The 27,126-nt window shown below is 34.7% G+C and overlaps 2 protein-coding genes across 2 annotated transcripts in view; one reads left to right on the forward strand and one right to left on the reverse strand.

Annotated features, from left to right (window-relative positions):
• The window catches only part of LOC107725625 (integrin-alpha FG-GAP repeat-containing protein 2), an 8,691-nt gene extending 1,342 nt beyond the window's left edge, over window positions 1-7,349 (forward strand). The window contains exons 4-12 of the mRNA XM_016534959.1: window positions 398-572; window positions 656-795; window positions 872-1,020; window positions 1,119-1,213; window positions 2,093-2,146; window positions 2,469-2,560; window positions 2,752-2,869; window positions 5,646-5,819; window positions 7,251-7,349. Coding sequence (XP_016390445.1) covers window positions 398-572; window positions 656-795; window positions 872-1,020; window positions 1,119-1,213; window positions 2,093-2,146; window positions 2,469-2,560; window positions 2,752-2,869; window positions 5,646-5,819; window positions 7,251-7,330 — 1,077 coding nt within the window. The 3' untranslated portion in view covers window positions 7,331-7,349. The remainder of the gene's footprint in view (window positions 1-397; window positions 573-655; window positions 796-871; window positions 1,021-1,118; window positions 1,214-2,092; window positions 2,147-2,468; window positions 2,561-2,751; window positions 2,870-5,645; window positions 5,820-7,250) is intronic.
• Window positions 7,350-19,602: 12,253 nt separating this feature from the next.
• The window catches only part of LOC107725649 (nuclear receptor-interacting protein 2-like), a 26,492-nt gene continuing 18,968 nt past the window's right edge, over window positions 19,603-27,126 (reverse strand). Inside the window, exons 3-6 of the mRNA XM_016534995.1 lie at window positions 23,511-23,593; window positions 22,823-22,950; window positions 22,189-22,241; window positions 19,603-20,172 (exon numbers count right to left, since the gene is read on the reverse strand). Of these exons, the coding sequence (XP_016390481.1) occupies window positions 20,053-20,172; window positions 22,189-22,241; window positions 22,823-22,950; window positions 23,511-23,593 (384 nt within the window). The 3' untranslated portion in view covers window positions 19,603-20,052. The remainder of the gene's footprint in view (window positions 20,173-22,188; window positions 22,242-22,822; window positions 22,951-23,510; window positions 23,594-27,126) is intronic.

The raw sequence follows: 27,126 nt of genomic DNA on the forward strand, positions 1-27,126 counted from the left end.
GACATTATATATAAATAATATTAATGCATTAAATTAAAAATAATAAATAATGCATTAAATTATATATATATTATTAATTTATTCTATATATATATTATTAATTTGTTGCATTATTACTTTTAATGAATGCATTAATATTATTTTAATAATGCATTATTTATTATTTTATATAATTGATAATTATAACGTATAATTAATGATCGATTTAATTAATTAATTTGTCTATTTATTTAATTATTTATTTCCATTTTTGCCTTGACCCTCTAGAATAGATTCACCATTCATAATGGTTCTACATTTAGAAAATGCCATGGTACATATTTGCTAGTGTTCTTTTGTTTTAAATGGGAAAAAAAGTCACACTTTCACATTTGTAACCTGCCTTTCTGCATGGCAGAACTTTGTTGTGGCGGTGGGTGCGGAGGGCTGGTTTCACCTGTTTGATATCAGTGCTGCTGCAGCCAAGTCAGACTCCTCAAGTCAGCAGGACGGTTCGATCGGGGACGAGCAGAAGCCCAGTTACACCCAGCACATCCCCGCTAATACCAAAGTGATGCTCATCAGTGATATCGGTGAGGAGTTTGCATATGACATACTCAAAAATATCTAAACCTTTTAAATTCATGCAATATTGAAGTGTTTGTGCACTTATAAGATGGAGACGGGCGCTGTGAGCTTGTCGTTGGCTACACGGACCGGGTGGTGCGGGCGTTCAGGTGGGAGGAACCGTCTGATGCTTCAGATTTGAGCTCTGGTCAGCTGGTCTTACTGAAGAAATGGCTTCTGGAGGGTCAGGTACTGATCTAGATGCATCAAACATAATGTAAACATGAAGTCAAACGATTGCAGCCTTTTTATGCGCTTTGACCAGGTTGACAGTCTCTCGGTTAACCCAAGTCCAGAAGGTCTCCCTGAACTGATGGTGTCTCAGCCCGGCTGTGGCTATGCGATTCTGATGTGCTCTTGGACACAAGAGGGCGCTGCAGGACCTGGGGATGAAAACACAGCAACTCCTAGCAGGTGAGAAAATCACAATGAGGATTAATGTTATAGCAGTGCTAAATAATTCAGAGCAGAACTGACTTTTGGAATAACTCCGCTTGTGTATGTGTAAACAGGGAGGGTCCTTCCAGAGACATCGTCATTCATCTTACCACTGGACGCATCCATAACAAGAACGTGTCCACTCATTTGATAGGCAGCATTCGCAGAGGTACTGAGAAAGCATGTTGTCATACATTTAGATTGCATACTACGCATGCAGCACGCATATCTTTAAAAACTATAGAATAAAGTATTCAGATAAAATAATAAGATTCAGTCACTAGTAGAAAAATAAACATTTAAAGACTGTCACGAATAGGGATTCATTGGACACATATTGGTACCATGTTGGTTATTGAAATCAGAGATTTGTTTAATTAGTGTTATATTAGTCATTATTTGATATGTAATTTTTATTTTTTCTTTGCTGTCATCTAACACTTAACATTTAATAAGCAAATCTCAAAATGAATATCCATTTTTCATTCTGTACATTATAATTTGTGATGCCTAAATTCACTTGTAGCATTAAAAACTAATTATTTTAGCTTTTAATATGTTATTTTCAATTTACTTATACAAAATATAAAATAATTTTAATTGAATTAATGGCCACATGTATTGCTTAACTAACGGTAACATGAAAATAAAAATATTTTAAAATTTTTTAAATCAAATATTTATTTTTTTATTTTGTTTTATATTCATTTTTATTTTATATCAAATCTTTATTTTAATAAAAATATTATAAAAATTATTTTATTAAAAACATTTTGTGTATGTAATATATTTGTAATTTGTGTTAATTATTTTAAATAATTTAATATATTAATATTTTTAGATTATATAACTAACTAAATAAATTACACAAATCAAAATATATAATTGTTTTCGTTTATTTTAATAAAATGTCAAAATGAATTATGAAATTGTGTATATAATGCATTTATATTAAGATGTATTTTAGACGTATTTTAATATTGGTCCATCGCTAATCACGAATAATTTTCAGTTTCCTTATAAAGGATCTTGTTTGCATTTTCTGTAGGTTCTAAGGATGATTCGTCTAAAGGTGGCTTGTTTGCTCTTTGCACTCTAGACGGTGAGTCCAGATGTTAGTCCACCACCTCATGTCAAGGGTTATTTGGTGAGGGGAGAACATGAGCCCAGTGTGACAGACCAAAGCACACGCTGTGTTTTTGGTCACTCTGGGCTCAGGTGTGTATGAAGATTGGCTTTTTACTCTATAAGTGTAGGCTTGTTCTTCACGTCTTTCTCCATGGCCACTCAGTTACAAAGCACAAATTCAACACTGTTTTTTTTCGTTTGTTTGGACAGCAGTGGATTGATGTTATTGGTTGGTTAGCTGTTGTTGTTTTTCATTAGCTGTTGTGGTTGTTTTTCGTTGAACGGTGGTGTTTCAGGAACGCTGAAGCTCATGGACAGCTCTGAGAAGCTCTTGTGGTCTGTGCAGGTGGATCACCAGCTTTTTGCCCTCCAGAAGCTGGATGTCACTGTAAGTGTGATGATGGCACCAAAGACAATGTTAAATACACTTAAAATATCTTTATATATTATTGCATTGCATACAAAATATCAAACCAAGTTTCATCAGCAAAGAAATGATGCTAGAGCTTTTTTGTGTTTTCTATGTTTCAAAAAGCTGCTCCACCTGATGTGTTTTATAGTTTTTGTGCATTTATTCAGGGTGATGGGAGAGAGGAAGTGGTGGCCTGTGCTTGGGACGGCCAAACTTACATCATCGATCATGCACGTATGGTGGTCCGCTTCCAGTTTGATGAAAATGTGAACGCATTCTGTGCTGGTGAGCTTTTCTTATGGTCTTTATCAGGTTGAATCTTACCATATCCATCAGCAATTTGTGATCATACTCGCCTTTAAACTGAAAAAAAAAGATAATAATTGAGCACCGAATCAGCATAGAATGATTTCTAAATGATCATGTGACACTGAAGACTGGAGAAATGGCTGCTGAAAATTACACAAGAATAAATTACATTTTAAAATATATTCAAATCGCAAAAACATTTATTTTAAATTGTAATAATATTTTTAAATACTACTGTTTTACTGTATTTTCAGTCAAATAAATATAAGATACTTCTTTCAAAAATATAAAAAATATTTTTAAGTCTAAACTTAACAATCATAAAAATTGCATTGCATTAATCGTTTCTAAAAAAAAGCTAAGTGTATTTATGTGAATGTACTTATATTTATTTATTTAGTCATTTATTAGACGCTTTTATCCAAAGCGACTTACAAATGAGAATTATATGAATGTGAGCACTTAAATGTAATTAATACATTTCTATAAAAAGTTTCTTTAAAAACTGCATAATGTGAGTAATGCTTAAAACTAAGGACAGAAAGACTATTTTTCTCTTTATATAAATATATGGTAATAAAGAACCTGCAGGGTGGGAAATATCACTTTTTCATTTCTGTACCTCTCTTTCATTTCTGCTTGCACCTTCCTGTTCTTTTTGTCACCTTTTTCCGCTCTCTCTTTTTCTTATTGTATTGCACATCGGTGATGTATTGAAATTGTTGCATTAAGAGGAATAAATTGATAGAGAGATGTGTTGTGCACAAAAGCATCATGACTTGCATTCAGGTTGACATTGAAAGGCACTGACTCATGTACAACAAAGCCTCACACAGTGTGTATAGTGTTTATCAGCTCATACACCTGTCTTCATTGTCATCTTGTGAAAATGCAGAAAGCAAATGTGGAGGCAGTGTGCGCTCATTAAAATTCAGCCCCAGTCTCTGTGAGTCTGCTGTATGATGGGAATGTCGAGGAGAGGTGCTGTGCTTTCACGCAAGGTCTCTCCGGAGAAAAACATATTCTAATGCTAAACAGATCAGACGCTGTGTGAAAGGTTACGTGGCCTTGTCCATACAACCCCAGTGAATTCCTGATTTGTCTTTTCCATTTAAAAGTGTAAACAAAAATGCAGAGGTGTAGTTTGATTGAATAAGCATTCATTCAAGCTTATCAGCTTGAAACGTGTTGATCGATGTTTTTATATTAGCAAGTATAGTAAACAGAGCTTTTGCATAAATGTACATAATTGATACTATGGTTTTTGTGCAATTTAAACATTAAGCAATAGGTGTTAACTCAAATAGCTATCAGCGTCTACCACACGATCATGTTCATGTTATATTGATGTATCTTGGTGGGTTTTAAACCATAAAACTAATTTCTGGTAAGCAACAGTAACCTTTACATTTATTTTCTTACATTTATATGTAGGCAGTAAAGAACAAGAATACATTTTTGTTAAATATATATATTTTTTTATATTGAATGTGAAATATTTAAAAAATGGAATGAATCTCTATCTATCTATCTATATAAACAAATATTTTAATAACTGTTACTATATTGTGTATTTTAGCATTGCTGAAATGCTGTATTGACCAATTACAATCCAAGACTGGAGATATCTGTATTATAAAATCAATTATACTGAAATGCATAGTTATTTGCTATTATTGTCTTAATCATTATTATGTTACTTACTGGTTGATGATACCGGTTATTTAACATTAATATAAAATTATTATAATAAATGTCATTTAATATGATCATTTAATTGAATTAATATTATTATTTACAATAAAAATATTATATATAAAAATATTAAATATTATATTATATGTTAAAATTTAATTGTATTATTAATTATATTTATTTAATTTATATTTATAAAATGTAAGTTATTTAAACACTATTATTTTATATTTTTGACATGTAGTAATATAGGGCTGTATTTACTAACAGCTTGCAACAGAGCAATCGCTGGAGTTAAAAAAAAAAAAAATTATTTACTAGTATTACATGCAGTAAAAAAAAATAGCAATGAAAAGACATGGACATGGTTATTTTTGCGACTGACGTTATATTTCATATGCATTTGTAGGAGTTTCCTTTTCAGACACAATATTTATGGGGGTTTGTAGTAGTCAATTTACTGGTATTTGTGCCATTATTTAACACCCAAAAAAGCTTGTCTTATCTGATTTTACGCTCAACGTGAATGCGATAGTTGCTAATTTGGTCTTGATAGATTGCATTGGTCATTATGGAAACATCTGTGTTCTTTAATTTGCGAATTGTCAGTAGATCACCTGTAGAACTTTCCACTCCCATTTTCTTTACTAGTATTACATGCAGTAAAAAAAAAATAGCAATGAAAAGACATGGACATGGTTATTTTTGCGACTGACGTTATATTTCATATGCATTTGTAGGAGTTTCCTTTTCAGACACAATATTTATGGGGGTTTGTAGTAGTCAATTTACTGGTATTTGCGCCATTATTTAACACCCAAAAAAGCTTGTCTTATCTGATTTTACGCTCAGCGTGAATGCGATAGTTGCTAATTTGGTCTTGATAGATTGCATTGGTCATTATGGAAACATCTGTGTTCTTTAATTTGCGAATTGTCAGTATATCACCTGTAGAACTTTCCACTCCCATTGCCACTTTTAGGGGATTTTGACTCCCATTTATTCTAGTCTTTAATGTAATATATTCTCTTTATCATGCTTTAATTTTCTCCATTAGGCCAGTATGCGTGTAAAGATGGGAGGAACAGCCCCTGCCTGGTCTACGTGAGCTTTAACCATAAGATCTATGTGTACTGGAGGGTGGAGCTGGAGAGGATGGAGCCCACCAACCTGCTGGGTGTGCTGGAAGAGAGACCCGAGTATCCAGACCTGCTTCACAGACTGGGAGTGGGTGAGTCAGTGGACGTCTGTCTGTGTTTGTGTGTGATTGTTTGTAGAGCTCAACATTGCTCACAATCACCATCTGGATGAGCTGGGGAAAAATAGGATGTATAAGAGAAATCAAGTTTCTGAATACATTTATAACTGTACAAAATCTAAATTGTGAGTAGTAAACACACATCTACAAAGCGCATGCCATTACATAGTTATGAAGCAAAAGCATTTTAGTGTTGAAACTATGTCCGATAATGGTTAAGAGAGATTATATTATTAATCAATACTAATTTTAAACTCTAGTCTAGAATTTTCCTGTGTAAAATGGCAACCTGGCATACAAAAAGATCTCTGGTGTAAAAATAACCCTGCACAGATGTCGTTCTTCTGAAAGTGTTTAAGTGCGAATTCCACCGCAGGGGCTGAAGAGACCCTTGAACTCGTGTTCTTGTGCCACATCATTTCAATTTCTTGAGACCCGGCACAATTTGACTTCGTATTCAAAAGCGTTTGACTGGGCCGAAGGGGGTCAGGTCATTCTGCTCACTCAGACTCCTGCCACATGCACAGTTGTTAATGAAAAGCCAGCTTGACTTCCTGGGGCCACTGTTAATTATTCATCTTCTGAGTCTGATGTGCTCCCACAACGTGATTTTCAAAGCGTGATTAGCTTACCGTGCCACGGGCCGCCGCCGCTCTGAACGCCTGCAGGTGAGAGGAATCACGAAAGATGGAGAGGTATAGTTGGTAGACGATTCGTGATGATTGTAGGATAAACTGTAGGTGGAGATTCATGCCAAACTAGGCACATAAGGTCAATATGTTTACCAATAAATGGGTAATATGTAAATTCTATCCTTTTTTTCTATTCTATGTTATATTATATTATTTATACTTAGTCAATTTTGGAATGTTTAACAGATGTGTTTCTCTGTTCAAGACAGCTTTTATTTCTAGGTTAATTACTGACTTTTTGATTCCCAGAGGTAACATTTAAAAAATATGGGTTTATCAAATATTAAGTAGTAGTAAATTGGAGAGTTTGTTTTAGTTGAATTTTACTGAATCTGTAAAAGAACTATTTTATGCAAATGTATTCAAAGGGATATTTTAAAAAGCATTAGGAGGCATGAATTAGTATTAAGGCTTTTTGGAGCTCTGATGAATGTTCCTCGTGGCATTTCCAAAATATCTTCGATGAGTCTAAAATGGATTCTGTCAACAAAAAGGGCTCAGTTCGTGCCCATTTTTTGAATTTATAATTAATTTACGCAGTGCTTTCGGCACATTTCTATTCATAACACCCACATACACACACATGCAGGCTTGAAATATGCTTTGGTTTGTTTCTACACCATCTTCAGTGTTTTGCATCCTGCAGGAAAGCTGAGAATCATCACCAAATGAGCATAAAAACTCTGGGTGTGTGTGTTTGTGCACCTTACAGATATCAATGATACAGTAGCGGTTCGGAAACTCATTGGAGACGTGCTCTACGGGAACATAGCGAAAGACGACACAGAATGAATCACGACTCTTCATTTCTGTAAATAGACTTTTAATAAAAGTACATCAAGATATTTCCTCTGTGTCTATGTCTGTCATTTGCTACTATTGCTTTTCAGTTCATTCATTCGTCACTGTTTCTTCTCAGACCATTTGGAGCCACTTTAATCAGGAGGTTGTACTGGAATCGGTGAAACACATGCAGTCTATTTTCATAATTCCTCACAAAATAATTATATTGTTATACAGTATGTTACATTACATAAATGGTAAGCTGATTTTTTTTTTTTAATCCCATTATAAATATATAATATTTACATTTCTTGGTTTAAAATCTGAAAGTTGTATAATTATTATAAATAAACTTCACTGAACTCAAACACAGCTTTACCCTTTCAAGAGTTCACACACTGGCGGTCAACAACTGAGAATCTTGTGAAAGCGAATTAAACTAATTATTATTGAAGACTGGAAAGTATAAACTAACTATGTTTATTTGGCTTTTACCATTTAGGATTTCTCCCTCAACAGTTATTGAAAAGAGAAAAAAAAACGATTATCAATACACCAAGAATCTCTCAAAACTAAATAAATTAAAAGAAATGTTATTTTATAATTATAATAATTTATTATATTTAATAATAATAATATACAAAATTAGTACCACAAAACAAAACACAGCAAAAAAAGTATTGTGCAGCAAAGCTTTCCCAAGTCTTGTGAAATGTTATATTAGTATTTTTATTTTAGTATTATATATTAATTATTATTATTATTTTGTTGCATTAGCTTTAATTTTTAAATGTTCTTTTAAGCTTAAGTAAATTTGTTATGTTTTGTCATTTTTATTCATGTTTAATATTACTAGTTAGGTTTAATTTACTTAAACATAATTTTACTTAAACGTAATTTTAGTCTTTCAACTTTAACATCACTTATTTCAGTTAGTTGCCAAATCAACATGTCTAATTTTCATTCAAGATTTAAGTTTAAAGTATTTATATTTTATTTTATTTCAGCTTTATTTCAGTTACTGAAAATGATTTTTAATTAGTTTTAATTTTAGTTAACAATAACAACATTGGTCTTGTGATTTCAAAATGGCTGCCCCCGTGAGGCAACCCACTCCATGTAAAATAAAACATGATGTTTATGATTTCAAACAATATTTTTTTCGAAAAGTGCTATTCATTTCTTTCTACAGTTGTACTCAAAATTATTCATAACCTTGGTAAATATGATCAAAGAAGGCTGTGAAAATTAATCTGTATCATCAATCCTTTAGATATTTTATTTTACAAATTTACTAAATCTAACCTTTAATTGTAGAATAAGAATTTAAAATGGGAGAGAAATCTCATTATGAAATAAATGTTTTTCTCTAATACACATTGGTCACAATTAATCATACCCTTTTATCCAATACTTTTTGTAACCTCCTTTTGCCAAGAGAACAGCTGTGAGTCTTCACCTATTATGCCTGAAGAGTTTAGAGAACATCTGACAAGAGATCAGACCATTCCTTCATCCAGAATCTCTCCAGACCCTTCAGATTTCCAGCTGTATGTTGATGCTTCTCCTCTTCAGTTCACCACACTCATTTTCTATAGGGTTCAGCTCAGGGAACTGGGTTGGCCAGGGCAGAAGCTTGCTTTTGTTCTCAGTGACCCATGTTTGTTTTGATTTTGATCTTGTTTTTGGATCATTGTCCTGTTGGAAGATCAAACCATGGCCCATTATAAGATTTCTAGCATGGACAGTCAGTTTTTAATTTTTTATCCATTGGTATTCTATAGAATCCATTATGCCATCTATCTGAACAAGATGTCCAGGACCTCCAGCAGAAATATAGGCCCACAACATTAAAGATCCAGCAGTATATTTCATTGTACACATGGGGTACTTTTTTATCCCTGTGTGCACCAAACCCATCTTGAGTGTTTGCTGCTAAAAAGCTCATTTTTTTTGTTTCATCTGACCATTGAACCCAGTCCCGTTTAAAGCTCCAGTCATGTCTAGCAAATAAATATGCTGGAGTTTGTTTTTGGATGAGAGTGTTTTCTTTTCTAGTTTTTTTTTTAAACCCTCCCAAAGAACATTGTTTTTTGTTTTTTTTGTGAGGCTTCCTGACCCCAAGACTCAACTATTTTCTGCAGTTCTCCAGCTGTGATCCTTGGAGTATTTGGCCACTCAAACTCTCCTCTTCACCGTGCATTAGGACGATATAGACACATGTCCTCTTACTGTATTAGAGAAAAATATTTATTTCATAATGTGATTTTTTTTTTACTTTAATTAAAGGTTAGATTTTTTTTTTTTTTTTTTGAATGAAAGATCAAGTGGATAAACAATGCAGATTTATTTTCACAGCCTTCTTTGATCATATTTACCAAGGGTATGCATAATTTTGAGCAAAACTGTATAAAACTTTTTTAGTAAGGAAGAAATGAATGTGTGCATCATCTAATGGTGTGTGTATCTAAAGATACTAACTGTCTACTACTGTTAATCTATTCTGAGAAATATAACAGCAGTTCAGAGACTGTAATTTAGTTTGATCCCTCAGCCACCTAAAAAATCCATGCACAAAAGGATTTTCCCTTGAAAGTGCAGAGTAGGAAAAAGACCCGAATGGCAAAGCTACTTCCTGTTTTACCATATATGGGCACAGTAGCCATCAGAGAAACCTACTCCTCAGGGTCACACTGTGAATTTAGTGGCATTATGTGACGTGAAGTCTGTGGTGGCTTTGGCTGTGTGTTATTGATAGTTTTTAGTATGGAAACTGTCATCGTGAATTCTAAATGGGAGGCGTGTTTGATTAATTCTGTGTGAACTGAACTCATTGCCCAGCTGTAAGAAAACATTGGGCAAAAAACAAGCTGATGTGGAGCCAGCTGATAGCTGACCCTGGGAACAGACCACCCATGGGAGTCTCCTCGGCCAAAATATGAAAGTTGTTTGAATTTGTTTGTGCTGCAGGCTTCAGCAGTGTGTCTGTGTATGTGTCTGAGTTTATTAGAGGTTTCAGGTGTTAGTGATTGTGTATTTGCGCAAAGAAAAGCAAAGAATTCCTGTAATTTACACTGAGAATCCTTTATAACGTCTGTGGGTGTGTCTTAATCCCAAATGCACTTCCCAGGGAGTTGACCTTTTCTAGGACTGTTCCGTTGTCAAAATCATTCCAGTGCAGTAAAACATTCCCCATAAATTCCCAGAATGCACCATTCAAACCAGCGATCATCTGCTGAACCCTATATTTACGGATAAGTGCCAGGAAAAATGGTGTCATTGAATTAAGCCAGTGACTTTATTGGGTGCTCTCTATTCAATGTCTGAAAAAATGTCTGATGTACATTTTAAATTTACAAAGAACAGTAATTAACTAACATGGTAGTGAAATTAAAATAAATAAAACCTTATCAAATACATTTACAAACTTTCTCATTCTTTCTTGTTTATTTTTTTTTTAGTTAGCTTTGGTTTTCCTGGCTAACCGCATGTTAGCTAAGCCTATAGCATATGCAAATATTTAAATTAGCCTGTTAGCTTAGCCTACACTCTTCACAAATGTTTTAGCTTAGCTAGACCCCTCACAAACGTTCAAATTAACATTTTAGCTTAGCCCATACCTTATATAATTGGTCAAATTAGCCTGTTAGCTTAGCCTATACTCTTCACAGATGTTTTAGCTCCGCTAGACCCCTCACAAACGTTCAAATTAACATTTTAGCTTAGCCCATACCTTATATAATTGGTCAAATTAGCTTGTTAGCTTAGCCTATACTCTTCACAAATGTTTTAGCTTAGCTAGACCCCTCACAAACGTTCAAATTAACATTTTAGCTTAGCCCATACCTTATATAATTGGTCAAATTAGCTTGTTAGCTTAGCCTATACTCTTCACAAATGTTTTAGCTTAGCTAGACCCCTCACAAACGTTCAAATTAACATTTTAGCTTAGCCCATACCTTATATAATTGGTCAAATTAGCCTGTTAGCTTAGCCTATAGTGCACTTTGCAGATATTGAATTTAGACACTTAGCTTAGCTGTGGGGGACACTATTGTTCAAATGAGCATTTTAGCTTAGACGATACCCTACGCGAATAGATAAATAAGTCTGTTAGCTTGGCCTATAAATGTTCAAATTAGCCTGTTGGCATATAATGTATACATATGTTCAAATTAGCATGTTAGCTTAGCCTATATCCTACACAAATGTTCAATTATTATTTTGATTCATATTACACATTTTTGTTTGATTAGGTCTAACAAAATTCCGGCAGATCGAATTATGTTGCAGTGTTCAAATGTCGCTATGTATTCTCATGTAGTTTGACTAATTCACAACATACACAACTAAAAACAAACAAACACTAGCTTTCTATTTTTTCTATTCTATCTACTAAATAAAAAACAGAATTAGCCTATATGTAATGTCTGTATGTGACAAAGTATAATAATATTGGCAAATACCAATAAGCTCAACGTCATATTCACTTTCAGAAAAAAAGGTACAAAAGCTGTCACTTGTGCTGTACCTTTTCAAAAGTTAAACTTTTGTACCTTATTTACCCTAAAGGGTGCATACTGATACCTTAAAGGTACGTATTAGTACCTAAAGTGTAAATATTAATACCTAAATGGAGCATATTAGTACCTTTTGAAAGGTGCTGCCATAATAACATCTTTTGTACCATTTTTTTTTCCTTCGGAAAAATGTAGTCAAAACCCCTCAGACTGTGCCAGATGCTGTTCTTTTGAAAGTGTTTTTATGTGAATTCCACCACAGAGGTTCAAGAGACTCTTGCGCCACGTACACATCTTTTCAATTTTTCGGGGCACAGCACAATTTGCTTTCATTTCAAAACCGTTTGAGTGGGCCAAACGGGGTCAGAGAAGATTACTTTGCGAAGATGAAATGAATTCACCTGGGGAAGCTCCTGGAAAAGAGTAAAAAAGAGGTGTGCTTTCTTCTCACTGGTCTCCAGAACGGCTTGTCACCCACGGAAGAGAGGGGCGGGGTCAGCAGAGCTCATTAGCATTTAAAGCAACATGGACTAGAACCGCGTGCTGAAAACAGAGCTGATTTTGACAGGGTAAAAGGGGTGTTTTTTACACTACCATTGAGAAATTTTAACCAAAGTATGGTACAGATTTTTCATTAAGACCCTAAAGAATCATATCAACTTGTGGAAAATGGGCATCTGATGACCCCTTTAACTGAAAGTGTGTATGCACTACTGTTTGAAAATACTTTTGTTCAGCAAGGGCATTTGAATTGATCAAAAATGACAGTAAAGACATTTATACTGTTACAAAAGATTACTATTTTAAATTCTATTCGTCAATCTCAAATTCTGTTCTAGTCATCATGGTTTCCACAAAAATATTGGTAACACTTTAGTATAGGGACCAATTCTCACTATCTACTAGTTGCTTATTAACATGCCTATTATTAACATATTGGCTGTTTATTAGTATTATAAAGCACATATTCTGCATGACCATATTCTACATCCCTAACCCTACCCAATACCTAAAATTAACAACTGCCTTACTTACTATTAATAAGCAGCAAATTAGGAGTTTACTGATGCAAAAGTCATAGTTAATGGTTTGTTAATAGCGAGTATTAGACCTTAAAATAAAGTGTGACCAAAACATTAAACAGCACAACTGTTTTAAACTTTGATAATAATAAGACGTTTTCTTGAGCACGAAATAAGCATATTGGACTGATTTCTGAAGGATCATGTAGTCTGGAGTAAAAACACTGGCATTATCAAAACTTATGAACTCTGAATTAGACAAATAGTAACCCATCATCTTAAAACCATTCTATTTATAATTGTGAGGTCATAGTCACAGGGTTTGCTCTTTTTTACAGGTATTCTGAAGCCATACCAAAGCTTTGTGCGAGGAGTAGACAGATATTTTAGTGAAAAAACCCCCAGATAAGTTACTTATTGTTACTTCTGCTGCATCTCTCAAATCAAATTATGCTCAAATCAAGCTTATTCTTCAGGTTGGACATCAGTATCATCATTAAACATCAAACAAATATCACTGGTTCGTGTAACTAATCATAATGCCGTCAAACCTGCATTATACAGTATTTGATTTGAGAGCTGCAGAAGAGGTGAAGATTATTGGTACAAATGAACAAGCACTTACTAAAACATGTTACTTGCTGCTCACGTGCTGTTCTTGTTATTAACTTCATAAAATCTACACAGAAAAATGAAACCAGATAACCCAGGATTATGTTAATCAAGTGCGTCTTGCATGATATCAGCTTTGGCAAAGTGGTCCAAAGTCATCTTGTCTTAACCCTCCTATTCTTATTTAGTTCACATCAGGGTCATTTACTTTAAATGTGTTTATCTTATATAAACCCATTTCATAATAATATATCCTCTTTATGTGCAATAGAAGAGCCCTCGGCGAATACCGCTGGCCTCTTTTAACCCAGTCACTTCTGATCGTGGTGGGAAGGGAGTGAATCATGAAAGATTATGCCTCTCCAAATCCCTGTAACTAATGCCAGTGTCTGTCTTCCACCCTTGCATCCGTGCGAGACAGATTGGGATTCCAGCCCGTTGATTGACAGCGAGGCGATATCTTCAAGAGGCTCCACACGCCGGCCTCTTCGTTCTCCGTTTCCTGCCATTTTCTTAATGGACACTTAACTCCTCTAGCGCTGGTCCTAATAGTCCCTCATTCTATCATCTCATCAGCCCCCTCAGAGGCGCTCCTGTCGATGGAAACACAAATGGCAGTTTTAATAAGCCCCTATGTTTATCCCGCTGGCAGCGGGGTTGCTGTTTAATGTGTTCCTCCGTCGCTTGTGCTGTTAGAAGTGCAAAGCTCATTAGATCTTGATATTAAACACCGCTGTGATCCTTCCGCTGTGATTCTGTGAAAACTCCAATCTCTTAGCGTTGTTCATTATGGACAGGAAGATGCCCTTTCCTTCTTATTCCTCCTTCGCTTCATGTTGGACTTGCAAATCTGGTGTACAGCATGCCGTGCATGCGAGTCTTTTCCTCTAGTCAATGCTTCTCTTTCCACCTGCACACTCGAGGCGGATTTTTCCCGATCCCTGCGGGGAGAGCTCGGCAATGGATGGGATTGGTGTTGAGAAGGGGCTGGCACTGTTCTGTTTATTTCTGTGGTTTTCTATCAAGGTGTCAATCAAAGCTTGACCCCTGACCCCACCTGTGTGCTGTAAGGAAGCTCATTCCCTGCCTCTTAGTCTCATACATCTGCTGCATTCCCTATGGAATTTCCTGTTTACATTTGAAATAACAGCCATACAAAAAATATCTTGTCTGTTGATTCAGTGAATAAATCAGCATGTTACTAAAGTTTGATTCCTTTTAGGGTGGTACACAAGGTTTTTTTTGGCTTACACTTTATTTTAAGTTGTCCTTGTTACATTGTACATATACATTTAAGTATTGAGTAATATTAATTAACTGCATGTAGCCTACTTACCATATGGGTGGGGTTAGGATTAGGGTTTGGTTTAGGGTTACTTGCATGTAATTATGCATAATTTATTGTTATTATAATAGTAAGTGCATGTAACATGTGTAACAAGGACACCTTAAAATAAAGTGTTACCAAATTTTGGCTTGTATGTAATAATATTTATTTATTAATGTACATATATAAATCAAATGACTATTTTACTATATACTATATATGTATATTTTGCAGTTGTATTGTGATTCTATAACCAATAGTGAACTCTATGCGTGTATGTATGTATATATATATATATATATATATATATATATATGTATATATATATATATATATATATATGTATATTGATGTATATATTTATAATAACATTTTTAAATATTATAGTAATATATTATTGCAGTAGTGATTATATGTATGTAACTTATAAACATATATAGACAAACATTTATAAGTAAAAAAATAATATGGAAATAATATGTTAATTTAATATTCATTATATTTTAAGTAGATTGTATTATAGTTGTATTGGGATAACCAGTAGTAAATTTTATGCATGTTTGCATTTTACTAGAGTTTCATTCATTTCATTTATTTTGACTGTTATGCGAGAGATGTTAATTTTATTAAGAATTATATATATAATGTACATTTCTAAATATTATATATTAATATATTAGAGTATTGTTCCATTGCTTTTTAAAAGAATGGGTGGATTTTATGTTTTTTAGACTGTGATAAATAGAGCAATTTGGGGCTATGTTTTCAGTCTTCATGCTGGTTGGAACAGGAGCAGCCTGCCCTTAGCAGAGGGTCAATGATGTCATCCCATGTGGCTCTGTATGGTTGTGGGAACATCGTTTCCCTCCATCATCAGATGAAAGAAGCTTAAAATAGCCCATTTACTGCCCCGGGCAAACCAGCATTACAGCCACGTGAACCTCTGTGTGGAACCTTCAAGTGCAAGATTGAGGAACAGCACTGTGTTTTCACTGTTTTTGCCAGCAGTAGAGCAAGTGCATTGAGGACGAGCAGAGACCTTCATAGCCAGAATACATATTTATTTTGTTTAGGCAGAGAAAATACTGTTCAGAGAAAAGGAAACCAAAAAAAACACCAAAAATAAACTTTTTTTTCGTACAGTTGGCCCTCACACAGCATAGAAAGAAAGAGAAGAACATAAAATCAGCAAATATATGGATGTCCTTCACTGAAAGGTCATCCATAGTGTTAAAAGGCCAGATGAGGGTAATTGAGCATTGTGTGTCAACAATTTAATTATCCACACCGTTTTAGGTCATCGGCTGGCATTTTAGTTGGAGCTTTTGGCTGTACTAAGACAGTCGTAGTTGCCAACAATTTAATTATCCACACCGTTTAGGGTGAGTTTGTGTGCGACTTAGATGCCCTTTAGGTCATCGGCTGGCATTTTAGTTGGAGCTTTTGGCTGTACTAAGACAGTCGTAGTTGTGCTTCATGAACAAACAAACAGAACAATAAGCAAAGTGTGGGCGGTGGAGAAAATGCTTCTGGTTATGATGAGGACAGACTTAAGCAACAATAGAACAGGGTTTCTAGATAAAGAGAATTCAACCGTTCTAAAAGAAAACACTTGCAGGTGACAATCATTGCATTTATTCAGTCCTACACACCAAAAACAGAAAAATACTAGGGGGAAGTCTATAAAATCATGCAGATGAAGTGTTTTGCTTGGTTTGGGGGTCATTGAGTGAGATTGCAGCCCAAGGGCTCAATTAACATTTGATTGGGCTGGCTGAAGTCCTTCTTATCATCTAAGGGCAGAGTTGGCTTTCTAAAGGGAAATGAGGTTCGAAAACACAGTCTTCGTTAGTAAAAGGCAGTTTCGGACGAGAGACTTCTAGCTAAATTTGAGGTTTTTGCGAAAGAAACGTGCTGATTTTTTTTTTTTTTTTTGACATTTAAAAGTATAAAATCAGGTTTGGTGATTGTGTAGGAGACTCTGTTACATTAATGTATAAGAATATAATTTACTTTGATTGTAATTAAAATCACAAGTTAGAGAATATTACTCATCAATCTTCAAGCAGTTCAATTTCTTAAGGATTAGCTGTGTACCCCATTTTTCATTTCGATGAAGGCAATTTTAAAATGTCAGAACACAATCTTCCTCCTCCTGAGCTTTATTACATTTAATCAAAACGAATTCAGCACAGCAAATAATAATATAAAATCATAGTTGGCAGATTTCTGTAATAGCACAGAAACAAACAACGAAGAATAAAGAAGGAAAGATGAGAGAGGAGAGGCCTGTCTATGTTGATCTGGCACAAGGGAACACTACAGTCCAGATGCAGGCATCCTTCTGTCAACTTCCTCTCTGATTACTTGGGTACGGTCATGGCAGCTGTTGGGCACGTAGGTCCGAGGTCACATGTTTTTGTTGTTGTCATGGTGATGGCACTGGCTGCAAGCAGGTGGATCCAGGAAGGGAAGCTCCTGCTCTGTGCTGTGGAGCCGGAGCACTCTGGAGTTCAGGTCCACACAGCACTGCAAGAGAGAGCAGATCACTGTATCACATCCAGTGTATTATATGAGTTATTCTATCTATCTATCTATCTATCTATCTATCTGTCTATCTGTCTGTCTGTCTGTCTGTCTATTGTTCTATCATTCTATCTATCGTTCTATCTATTGTTCTATCATTCTATCTGTTGTCCTATCTATGGTTCTATCGTTCGATTGTTCTGTCGTTCTCTTAATAATACTGTCTATCATTTAGTCTGTCATTCTGTCTAACTGTCTATCTGTCTGAATCTGCCCTAGCAACCACTTGCACCTTAACAGCCACTTAGAAATACCCTAACAACCAACATCTTAGCAACTGCCAATCACCCAGTTACACCCATGCAACTGCCTAGCAACCCTGCGAATCTCTCTCTCTCTTTGTCTGTCTGTCTGTCAGATCTGCATAAATCAGCTATAATCTTTTAAGCTTTTAAAACTATTGTAAACTTGTAAACATCAAAGTTTGTCTTGATGAACTTTCCTTTTTAAGATTTTTGATAAGAATTATGAGCCAGGTCGTTTAAAGACACCGTAACTACGGCAACACTGGAACTGAGAACAGTGGCTTTGTATATTCAATTTTGATTTATTTGATAACATTCACAGTCTCTCTTCTCTGAATCTGATGATTTGGTTCAACTGATGACAGTTGAACCAAACCTGTATGTCACAGCACAGATCATAGTCTAAAGACCTGATTTCGGTCACAGCTTCTGTTAAAGCATAATTACTGTATTGTGCCTTTGTAGAACAAAATTGTTGGTGGACATGTTTTGTTGTTGCTTTGCCACTGAAACACTGAAACTTCTATATTACAGGTAAACAAGAGTGGCTGAAACATATTATTCAGCACATAGGCCTAAGCTAGTTTTTGTGGATCCTTCTCCTTGCATAAATGATCTTTTCTTCTGACAAGAATAGTAATTTGCATATACTTGTACAGATACTGTCCTCGCACTTTCATTCTCTAGCTTTCTCTTTCTCATCCCCTCACTCTATCATACTTTAAAAAGGATTTTCTCTTCTTTTAATAGCATTTAGCTTCCTCCTCATAACACATGTAAACCTCAAAGGGGAATTTTCCCCCCGGCATTTGAAATAATCTCAAACCACATTCAGAACTGATTCAATATTTAGATATTTGCTCAAAAAATAACTCCCCCATCATGTACAAACCCACTTAGTGTCAGAAACCATCTAACATAGCCTCAGAACTTCTTTGCTGCTTGTTTCATAATTCGATTTACTTCATGTTATGTCTGTAATGGCTTCAGCTTTGATTTACTGATAAAACTGATACTTTGAATGTGCTTCAGGTCCCTTTTGATCAAATAAGTCATTTTGCTAATTGATGTAAATAAATGTAAATATCTTTGAAACTGGCCAAGTATGATTATAAATTAGACAATTAAACTATGAATATAAGAATGTAATTTGCATTTATTAAGTCTAATTTATATTTATGAAAATGTGATCTAGATCAGGGATTTTCAGACTGGGGGCAAAGGAAGAAGTTGAAAAAAAAAGTATTAAATATTTTAAAAAAATACTTAATATTTATTATTGCCAATTATTATTCATTAATAATAACAAAATATGTTGAAAATATGAAAAAAATATATGAAAATCATAGTTTATGCCAGGAGGGTGAATATTCCACACATGTTTATAATATTTGTATGTATATTGTACTGTATGTATATATATATATATATTAGTAAAATTGTTATGTACATTTTACAGTATAAAATGGTTCTTATACATGAAAATACACTCAAGGGAACCATCTTATTTGAGATTCAGTGGCATTAAAAAGTTTAAAAACATCTGATCTAGATGACCAACACAATTTGAAGCAAGTGGTTTTCAAAAAGACTTTTATCCATACATTTTAAGCTCAAACTGAAAATGCAAAACTTTCAAAAGCCAAAGTCTAGTAGGTTAGAAACCATGCATTACAAGACTCTGAAAATGAGGTTAAATAAAACCAGGGCTTACTTTGAGTTCCAGCAAAGTCTGTAGACCCAGACACACCTCAAATGTGGCGTCCTCTGTGAACAGACAAGAGATGAGACTCAAAATGTGGGAGACAAAGAGAGAATATGAATCCCCTTTAGGCATAATTTTATTATTTCTCTAATTAGTAGAGCAGATGAGGAGGCTTGATTAAAAAACTGCCATCATTAGTAGCTTTATAATATATCTGTATGCAATGCATGCAGAAAACATGGGCGGCACTGTGCTAAAATCAGGTTTGGTGATTGTGTAGGAGACTCTGTTACATTAATGTATAAGAATATAATTTACTTTGATTGTAATTAAAATCACAAGTTAGAGAATATTACTCATCAATCTTCAAGCAGTTCAATTTCTTAAGGATTAGCTGTGTACCCCATTTTTCATTTCGATGAAGGCAATTTTAAAATGTCAGAACACAATCTTCCTCCTCCTGAGCTTTATTACATTTAATCAAAACGAATTCAGCACAGCAAATAATAATATAAAATCATAGTTGGCAGATTTCTGTAATAGCACAGAAACAAACAACGAAGAATAAAGAAGGAAAGATGAGAGAGGAGAGGCCTGTCTATGTTGATCTGGCACAAGGGAACACTACAGTCCAGATGCAGGCGTCCTTCTGGCGACTTCCACTCTGATTACATGGGTACGGTCATGGCGGCTGTTGGGCACGTAGGTCCGAGGTCACATGTTTTTGTTGTTGTCATGGTGATGGCACTGGCTGCAAGCAGGTGGATCCAGGAAGGGAAGCTCCTGCTCTGTGCTGTGGAGCCGGAGCACTCTGGAGTTCAGGTCCACACAGCACTGCAAGAGAGAGCAGATCACTGTATCACATCCAGTGTATTATATGAGTTATTCTATCTATCTATCTATCTATCTATCTATCTGTCTATCTGTCTGTCTGTCTGTCTGTCTATTGTTCTATCATTCTATCTATCGTTCTATCTATTGTTCTATCATTCTATCTGCTGTCCTATCTATGGTTCTATCGTTCGATTGTTCTGTCGTTCTCTTAATAATACTGTCTATCATTTAGTCTGTCATTCTGTCTAACTGTCTATCTGTCTGAATCTGCCCTAGCAACCACTTGCACCTTAACAGCCACTTAGAAATACCCTAACAACCAACATCTTAGCAACTGCCAATCACCCAGTTACACCCATGCAACTGCCTAGCAACCCTGCGAATCTCTCTCTCTCTTTGTCTGTCTGTCTGTCAGATCTGCATAAATCAGCTATAATCTTTTAAGCTTTTAAAACTATTGTAAACTTGTAAACATCAAAGTTTGTCTTGATGAACTTTCCTTTTTAAGATTTTTGATAAGAATTATGAGCCAGGTCGTTTAAAGACACCGTAACTACGGCAACACTGGAACTGAGAACAGTGGCTTTGTATATTCAATTTTGATTTATTTGATAACATTCACAGTCTCTCTTCTCTGAATCTGATGATTTGGTTCAACTGATGACAGTTGAACCAAACCTGTATGTCACAGCACAGATCATAGTCTAAAGACCTGATTTCGGTCACAGCTTCTGTTAAAGCATAATTACTGTATTGTGCCTTTGTAGAACAAAATTGTTGGTGGACATGTTTTGTTGTTGCTTTGCCACTGAAACACTGAAACTTCTATATTACAGGTAAACAAGAGTGGCTGAAACATATTATTCAGCACATAGGCCTAAGCTAGTTTTTGTGGATCCTTCTCCTTGCATAAATGATCTTTTCTTCTGACAAGAATAGTAATTTGCATATACTTGTACAGATACTGTCCTCGCACTTTCATTCTCTAGCTTTCTCTTTCTCATCCCCTCACTCTATCATACTTTAAAAAGGATTTTCTCTTCTTTTAATAGCATTTAGCTTCCTCCTCATAACACATGTAAACCTCAAAGGGGAATTTTCCCCCCGGCATTTGAAATAATCTCAAACCACATTCAGAACTGATTCAATATTTAGATATTTGCTCAAAAAATAACTCCCCCATCATGTACAAACCCACTTAGTGTCAGAAACCATCTAACATAGCCTCAGAACTTCTTTGCTGCTTGTTTCATAATTCGATTTACTTCATGTTATGTCTGTAATGGCTTCAGCTTTGATTTACTGATAAAACTGATACTTTGAATGTGCTTCAGGTCCCTTTTGATCAAATAAGTCATTTTGCTAATTGATGTAAATAAATGTAAATATCTTTGAAACTGGCCAAGTATGATTATAAATTAGACAATTAAACTATGAATATAAGAATGTAATTTGCATTTATTAAGTCTAATTTATATTTATGAAAATGTGATCTAGATCAGGGATTTTCAGACTGGGGGCAAAGGAAGAAGTTGAAAAAAAAAGTATTAAATATTTTAAAAAAATACTTAATATTTATTATTGCCAATTATTATTCATTAATAATAACAAAATATGTTGAAAATATGAAAAAAATATATGAAAATCATAGTTTATGCCAGGAGGGTGAATATTCCACACATGTTTATAATATTTGTATGTATATTGTACTGTATGTATATATATATATATATTAGTAAAATTGTTATGTACATTTTACAGTATAAAATGGTTCTTATACATGAAAATACACTCAAGGGAACCATCTTATTTGAGATTCAGTGGCATTAAAAAGTTTAAAAACATCTGATCTAGATGACCAACACAATTTGAAGCAAGTGGTTTTCAAAAAGACTTTTATCCATACATTTTAAGCTCAAACTGAAAATGCAAAACTTTCAAAAGCCAAAGTCTAGTAGGTTAGAAACCATGCATTACAAGACTCTGAAAATGAGGTTAAATAAAACCAGGGCTTACTTTGAGTTCCAGCAAAGTCTGTAGACCCAGACACACCTCAAATGTGGCGTCCTCTGTGAACAGACAAGAGATGAGACTCAAAATGTGGGAGACAAAGAGAGAATATGAATCCCCTTTAGGCATAATTTTATTATTTCTCTAATTAGTAGAGCAGATGAGGAGGCTTGATTAAAAAACTGCCATCATTAGTAGCTTTATAATATATCTGTATGCAATGCATGCAGAAAACATGGGCGGCACTGTGCCCAGGTCATGTACTCGTCTGTTATGTAATTCCTCTGTGTCGCCCACGTCACTTTGTCCGAGCATTCCCAGACTGCTGTCTGAATTGGAAAAGGTCAGTGGCTCAGTCTGAAAGTTGAATGCAAATACAAGCTGAAGAAATGCATATGAATATCCATTTTTGCACTCTCATAAGACTTTTCTGTTTGCATTGAACTTGTATTTAGACATGACTGGTTGAAACCGGTTCTGTGAGTATGAATGTCCTGGATGTCTCGCAGCCATTCTCTGTTCAATCAAATCTTTGAAACATGGTGTAATCATTGTATGTTTATGTTGTTTTGAGCTGTTTTTTTAAAAAGCAATAGGCAGTGCATTTTCAGAAGTGACTGGAGAAACTTTGAAGTCTGACCTATGACCTGGGCAGTGCATTGCACTCTTTCTCTGCCCAGCTGCAGGTGCAGGGACTTCACTGTCTCCACTGTCGAATCACTGAGTGGCAGCTTGTCATGAGGTTTGTCTTCAAGGTTGGTTTTCAATCTGCAGAAAATACAGGTGTTATCTTTTGTAACATTGCAATATCAATAATAATAATAAATGTTTCTTGAGGACCAAATGAGCACATTAGAATGATTTCTGAAGGATCATGAGACACTGAATACTGGAGTAATGGCTGCTGAAATTTCAATTTTACAATATATTCCAGTATAAAACAGTACTTTTAAATCGTAAAAATATGTCTCAATATTACTGTTTTTACTGCATTTTTCATCAAATAAATGCACCCATGGTGGGCATAAGAGACTTTTTAATTAAATAAAAATCAAGTTCATTAAAAAAAAATTTGTTTGTTCAGTTGGTTTCAGTAATTATGGATAAAAAATATTTACAGGTAACTGTACGATCAGTTTCACTAAAACAAATGACTTAAATGGATAATGATTGGTGGGTTTTCACTGCAAAACAACAAAAAATAACAATTCTGAGCAAATTCAGTCATTTTGGGCTACAGAATTTCGAAAACAAAATAGGCCCATAAAATTCTGATGGAACTGTTTATCTTGTGTGTGTGTGTGTGTGTGTGTGTAGAATACACTTACCCAAGTCGTCTGCAGCATGTTTTAGAGATGTGGTTGTATTGGCACCCTGTGTTTATGGATAACATCACTTCTGCATCTCCGCACTGCAAAATAAACATTTGGTCTTTACTCAGATGAATTCCCTGATAAAATCTTTTTTCCCCTTATGATGCCTTTTCCACACCTTTCATGTGACAGGAATTTTAAATAGCAGACCACATTATCAGGCAGAGTCTAACAACATAGCACAGCCTGCCAACTAGTTCCACACAGATGCCAAGTTGAGACACTACAGTATGTTGAAGCACAGATATAAGCTTTTGGTCTTTTAAATAGACAGTGGCAGGTTTTGTTTTTGCATTGTCTGACAGTATCAGGATTGATAGTTTAATACCGTCTGAGGATAATAGTTCTGGTTAATAATGGACCGTCACTGTCAAAGGTACTCGTCGTTTTATTCTCAGTCTGTCCTTTCACCTGAAATTCCATCAGTGCTTGCAGAATTCAGAGCTCGTCAGATGAATAATGACCCTGTGCTTTTGCAGCATTTGCTCTTTGGAGTGCCTGTCCATGCTGCTTGCTTGACATTTATGTGTAAATAATTTGTTCGGTATTAGCAGAATCAGTGGGTTGTTTTTTAACTCATTAGCCATCAGCTTGTCTTCTGATGGATCCTGTCACGTGTTTTGGGTCATACGCATTAACATTGGTGTAAACAGTGACAGCAGTGAATACAGTAGCTGACTCTAGCTATTAATATGTGTTATTTGTGACATTTTTCATCGTAGATCAGCAAAAATTGAGGAAAAAATTTAAATGGTATTTTTGTTTTTGTTTGTTTGATTTTTATTTATTTTGATTACTTTTCTTACTTCCAATGAGCAAAAATGCACATTTTGTTTAATATATATATACATATATAAATGTTATTCTCTCATGGCCTTTATAAAGTTAGTATATTTTGTATTGTAGTGGAAATAGAATTTCTTTAAAGGGGTCATATGATGCGATTTCAAGTTTTCCTTTCTCTTTGGAGTGTTACAAGCTGATTGTGCATAGATAAGATCCCTGAAGTTGCAAAGACTAAAGTCTCAAAACCAAAGAGATATTCTTTATCAAAGTTAAGACTCTGCCAAATACACAAAATAATGATCTTTAAAAAACATCATATGACCCCTTAAAAATTTTTTAAAGTTGTGTCAATGCTGTTACAATCATAATTCCCTATTAAAAATGATGTACAATTTAGTTTAATAATTAATAATTATAATAATAATGGCATTCTTTCAAGTAAATTGGCCCTTAAATTTGTATAGTAAATATGGCCATTAACAAAAATATTTAATTCTCTGAAGTATTTCAGAGAGCTTTGTAATAATAATAATAATAATAATTTTCTTAGTAGATCAGAAAAAAAAAAAACTTTTTTATTGGCTTTTGTCTTTGCAAATATGCATATTATGTTTAAAAAATATGCACATTATGTTTGATTAAAAAAAAGTTTGAAAAAAATGATATAAAAGTTTAATTCTCTCTAAAAGTATTTGTATTTTTGTAAAAGTTTGTATATTTAAGTTGTAGTGAAAGTATAATTTTATAAAAAAAACACCTAAAGTTGTGTCAACGCTGTTACAATCTTAATTGCACATAAAATTATGTACAATTTAACTTAATATTTAATAATGTAATAATTATAATAATAATGACATCCTTTCAAGTAAATGTGCCCTTGATAAATATGGCCATGAACATATTTAATGCTGGCTTAATAAAAAGCCAGCTTGTCTATGAAAAAAGACCTTGAACTAAAAAGGAATGCATAATGAATTAAAACCAAAAGGCAAGTCGTGTTTTACAAACTTGAGAGCAAAAAATATATATGTACAAATGTTTCATCTTGATCTGGATCTGGAATTAAGTATTTCAGAGAGTTTTGTAATAATATGAATGATTAATAAGTTTAATATTTAATTAATAATACATTATTCATTGCATAATAATAATAGTAACAACAAACAATAATAATAATAATTAGTATAAGTATTAATATTAGTATTAGTATAGTTCATTAGTGTGGTGGGAGCCTGGAAGGAAGCCTCAGCTGATATTTAGAGGTATTTGGAACCTGTTCGTGGCATATGGTCTCTCAGCATGCATGAGGACTTAAAGACAATATGGCTCCACCTACACACAGCTAAAGCGCTGTCAAGCTTTGGTTTTGCTCTTTGCCTGTTTTCTAACGACACATTTAATGAGTGAGGGATGAGGTCTGCGTCAGCACTGTTCTACCGTTCAAGATTAATACGTGGATGAGAGCTTTGTTGCAACCTCTTTGAGTTTCCTGTCACTCAAGGTGAGCCGTCACCCCCGCAACTTTCCTACCACATAAAGGGTGGGACGCACCAGAGCGTCAGTCTCTCAGTGAGCAAACATGGGGGACCGTTAAGCCCCTCTCACACATTGTTCCGGCCCCGCTAGTATGTTCCACACACACTTGCACAGACACGCAGGCTTCCTTGCATTGTTTCACACTTGTTCCTTCCTCTGCTAGGTTTTGCTGCTGTGTTGCAAGTGTTTTTGTTGCGGTGCGAGACACCTTGAATGAAACACGTCCACATAAACACATTGAGGTGGCAAAGCGCCAGATGATACAAACTCTCAGACAAATCTCTGTCAGGTTCATTCTAGCTGTGACTGTGTGACTTTCTCAGTGTCTTCTTCCCCTGCACCTTGTGGTCAGGATATAAAAATGAAAGAAAAATGAAAATTGGCCTCACCCTGACAATGCAAGATGTAGATGAGTTTGTTTCTTCATGGGACCAGATTTAGAGAAATTTAGCATTACATCACTTGCTCACCAATAAATCATCTGCAGTGAATGGGTGCCGTCAGAATGACAGTTCTGATATAGGCAACAAAATAATCCACACAACTCCAGTCCATCAATGAACATCTGGTGAAGTGAAAAGCTGCATGTTTGTAACAAATAAATACATCAAGACGTTTTTAAGTTTGAACACTTGCTCCCAGCTAAAATAAATGTGCTAATATTGCTTTCTCCAGTGAAAAGGCTATCTTGTGTGAATCAGGAGAGAAACATGCACAGATCAAGCACTGTTTACAAGCGGAAACAGTTCTAAACAAATATGTCAGTGGATTTTGATGTGAGAGGACGGACAGAGGATGGACTTTTTCACTAGAGGAAGCATTTTTATGGATTATGGACTGGTAATTTGGACAGAAGCAACAGTTTAAAGTTAAATGCCTTAATAGTGGAATTGCGCCTTATAAACACGCAGCTTTTTGCTTCACAAGATGTTAATTGATGGACTGGAGTCGTGTGAATTACTTGGTGAATTACATGGATTATTGTGGTGTTATTATCTTCTGTTTGGACTCTCATTCTGACGGCCCCCATTCACTGCAGAGGATCCATTGGTGAACAAGTGATGTAATGATACATTTGTAACAGTAATGATATCTGTTCCAATGATACTCTTTAACATCTCAGATGGCCTGAGGTTAAGTACATTTTCATTTTTGGGTGAGCTATTCTTTTGAGTAAAGAAATTTGTTTCTTTAATGTTTTTTTTTTTTTTTTTTAATAAATGAAATGATACTCTAAAGAATAAACTAA

This window comes from Sinocyclocheilus rhinocerous, unplaced genomic scaffold (assembly GCF_001515625.1).
Source record: "Sinocyclocheilus rhinocerous isolate Xijiao unplaced genomic scaffold, SAMN03320098_v1.1 scaffold153, whole genome shotgun sequence".
Taxonomy (NCBI): domain Eukaryota; kingdom Metazoa; phylum Chordata; class Actinopteri; order Cypriniformes; family Cyprinidae; genus Sinocyclocheilus; species Sinocyclocheilus rhinocerous.